We start from the raw sequence: 3,003 nt of genomic DNA, 5'->3' as shown, positions 1-3,003 counted from the left end.
AACTGTTGTGCTACATGGAAAATATATGTTCCTATTCAATAAGGCTTTTGATCCAGGCTGTTTCCAGAGTGTTAACTGGGTATTTACTTTTAAGGTCAGAGAGAAACATGAAAGGCTTTGCTGTTCCGCCAGTGGCGAGAATAATGAAGACGGGAGGCGTGAGAAATGATTCATGTATGAGCCAGCCTCTCCCAGGCCCTTCTCAGCATTTAGCACTTTGACCCAGGTTAGCTCTCCACCAGAGGCCCACCGGGGAGGGCTGGATATGAGGGCTGGAGATGGAGGGCCGTATTCTGCAACACACCGTATAAGTGTGTGTATGGTTCAGTGCCCATCACACACAGACGTGAACGCATGCACACACACGCACACACACACAGTATGCATACATGTGCAGTTTATATATATATATATATATATATATATACACACACATTTCATATGCAACTGCTGACTTCAAACAAGCACATCAACAAACCCATGGCACAGGCAGTTCTGTACAGTATGTGCACTCACACAGACAGTGTACATTCGACAATACTGGATTGATATCAATATCGCCTACCTACACCGTAAACAGAGAACGATAATGATGATAATAATTTGTTCAAACCTTTTTCTTTTCTGTCCTACCTGAAGTGTGTCTCCATCATGAGGCTGGTGTGGAAGTCCCTGGACAAGATGAGGTGTTTCCGTAAACGCTCCACCATCCCCTTCCTGGGGGTCCTGATCACATCTCTTCTGTTCTTCAACCTGTACATGGAGGATGGATACGTCTTGGTAGGTTATTATTGGCTGTCTCTGGATCTTCCTTCCTATGACATATTTGTATTTTACATTTGAGTAACAATATAGTCATTTTTTTAGGAGGCGGGTAAAAGACAGCTGATGCATCCTTCAAACTCTGAGAGATATGTTCACAACTTTAGAGACCTCACGAATTTCTCTGGAACCTTAAATGTCACATACCGTTACCTCGCTGGGAATCCACTGCCCCGAAAAAGTAAATATACCTTTTATTTTAGATATGTAGAGATACACATAGTATGTATATTATCCTGAAATGCATTGATTTGTTCAAAAATAATTTGATTTGGAATCATATCAATGTTTGTGTTTACAGAATATCTAACCATTGGGTTGTCATCTGTGAAAAGAAAAAAAGGGAATTACCTCATGGAGACGATCAAATCCATTTTTGACCAGTCCAGTTATGAGGAACTGAAAGAGATTGTGGTAGTGGTTCACCTGGCAGACTTTGACCTGGCCTGGTGTGAAAAGCTGGTGCAGGACATCTCCAGGAAGTTTGCCCACCACATCATCGCTGGGCGTCTCCTAGTGATCCATGCCCCTGAGGAGTACTACCCATCACTGGATGGGCTGAAAAGGAACTACAATGACCCAGAGGACAGAGTACGCTTCCGCTCCAAGCAGAACGTGGACTACGCCTTCCTCCTCAACTTCTGCACCAACCTCTCAGATTTTTACATGATGCTGGAGGACGATGTGCTCTGCTCACGGAACTTCTTAACATCCCTGAAGAAGGTGGTCACCTCCAGGGAAGGCTCGTACTGGGTGATGTTGGAGTTCTCCAAGCTTGGCTACATAGGGAAGCTCTACCAATCAAGTGACCTGCCGCGCCTGGTCCACTTCCTGCTCATGTTCTACCAGGAGATGCCTTGCGACTGGCTCCTTATTCACTTCCGGGACCTGTTGGCCCAGAAAAATGTCATCCGCTTCAAGCCCTCTCTGTTCCAGCACATGGGCTACTACTCCTCATATAAGGGAGCAGAGAACAAGTTGAAGGATGATGACTTTGAAGAAGACTTTATTGACATCCCTGACAACCCTCCTGCCAGCCTGTACACAAACATTAATGTATTTGAAAACTATGACGCCACCAAGGCTTATAGCAGTGTGGACGAATACTTTTGGGGGAAACCCCCCTCTACAGGAGACTTCTTTGTCATTGTCTTTCACGAACCAAGCAATATTAGCAAAATCAAAATCTTGACAGGAACAGACGATCGTCAGAACGATATCCTGCACCATGGAGCTCTGGAAGTAGGAGAGAAGCTGGTGGGGACAAAGAGAGGAAGGCAGTGTTCTTCCTACATCACGTTAGGGGAGTTTAAAAATGGCCACATTGAGGTCAAAGATGTGGACCACAAGATTGCCTTTGACATCCAGTGTGTACGTATTGTGGTGACTGCCAGTCAAAAAGAATGGCTGATTATTAGGAAAATAAGTCTGTGGACGACATAGTTGGCACACAGAGGGCCCATACCATCTGGACTAAAGTGTTGTATTCATTTATATATATTGATTATATTGGATGCTCTATGGTTTATATTCCTTTATAGTTTGCATACAGTAGCCTACATTTTTTTGAATTTGAAACAATTAGACTATTGGGTTGTCAACATTGTATGTTTTTCATAAAATAAAATGCAGACAATTGTGTTTAGGTTTCTAAAAGGGTTTCTAAAAGAGAAGTTATCAAATATGTGTTTTTCACAGGTTTACAGAAAATACACTCATGCATGTCCTTAAATAGCAACAATTATACAGAGACAAGTGTTAAAAGATGACTGTGATACGTTTCAAGTGGAGAACGTAACACTTGCTTTTTCCCATCTTCCGAGGAGCTGTCATACAGTGCATTACACTCAGAGGAATGAGGTAGATCTTTCTTTCTCTACACACAGTATTTACTTCAGTGAATTGGATGATGTTTGGTTCTCCTGGAATTACATTAAACTTTTTCTCTATGAACGACCCTCCAACAAAATGAAATCTTCTCAGGAAAGGAAAGGTTAGTTCAGAAAAATAGTTCTACAGGAAGTGCAACAACTTAGCGAAGCACTTGAACATTGGTCGGCATAATTGGTGCGGCATTGGTTTCTACTAGCAGTGAGAGGAGTGCCCCCTGCTGGTTCTTCAAAATCCCTTCCAGCAGTACAGTATCTGGTCAAAGAGGAGTATACGGAACAAGATGCCCAA

At 42.9% G+C, this 3,003-nt stretch overlaps 1 protein-coding gene across 1 annotated transcript; it reads left to right on the top strand.

Moving 5' to 3' along the window:
• Window positions 1–205: 205 nt before the first annotated feature.
• LOC115152344 (alpha-1,3-mannosyl-glycoprotein 4-beta-N-acetylglucosaminyltransferase C-like) lies at window positions 206–2,463 on the top strand. Its single transcript, XM_029697113.1, has 4 exons — window positions 206–226; window positions 640–780; window positions 868–1,003; window positions 1,124–2,463. Exons 2-4 carry the CDS (start codon window positions 652–654, stop codon window positions 2,263–2,265), a joined length of 1,407 nt encoding a protein of 468 aa, XP_029552973.1. The 5' UTR covers window positions 206–226; window positions 640–651; the 3' UTR covers window positions 2,266–2,463.
• The last annotated feature ends 540 nt before the right edge of the window (window positions 2,464–3,003 follow it).

This window comes from Salmo trutta, chromosome 17 (genome assembly GCF_901001165.1).
Source record: "Salmo trutta chromosome 17, fSalTru1.1, whole genome shotgun sequence".
NCBI classification, from domain to species: Eukaryota; Metazoa; Chordata; class Actinopteri; order Salmoniformes; family Salmonidae; genus Salmo; species Salmo trutta.
Note: the sequence above shows the minus strand (reverse complement) of the source record. Positions and strands in the feature narration are given on the sequence as shown.

Excerpts from the sequence above, each read along its gene's own strand:
- LOC115152344 (XM_029697113.1), top strand. The coding sequence starts at position 652 with ATGAGGCTGGTGTGGAAGTCCCTGGACAAGATGAGGTGTTTCCGTAAA. Across the intron at positions 781-867 it reads TGGAGGATGGATACGTCTTG|GAGGCGGGTAAAAGACAGCT; the intron begins GTAGGTTATTAT and ends TCATTTTTTTAG. Across the intron at positions 1,004-1,123 it reads GAATCCACTGCCCCGAAAAA|AATATCTAACCATTGGGTTG; the intron begins GTAAATATACCT and ends TTGTGTTTACAG.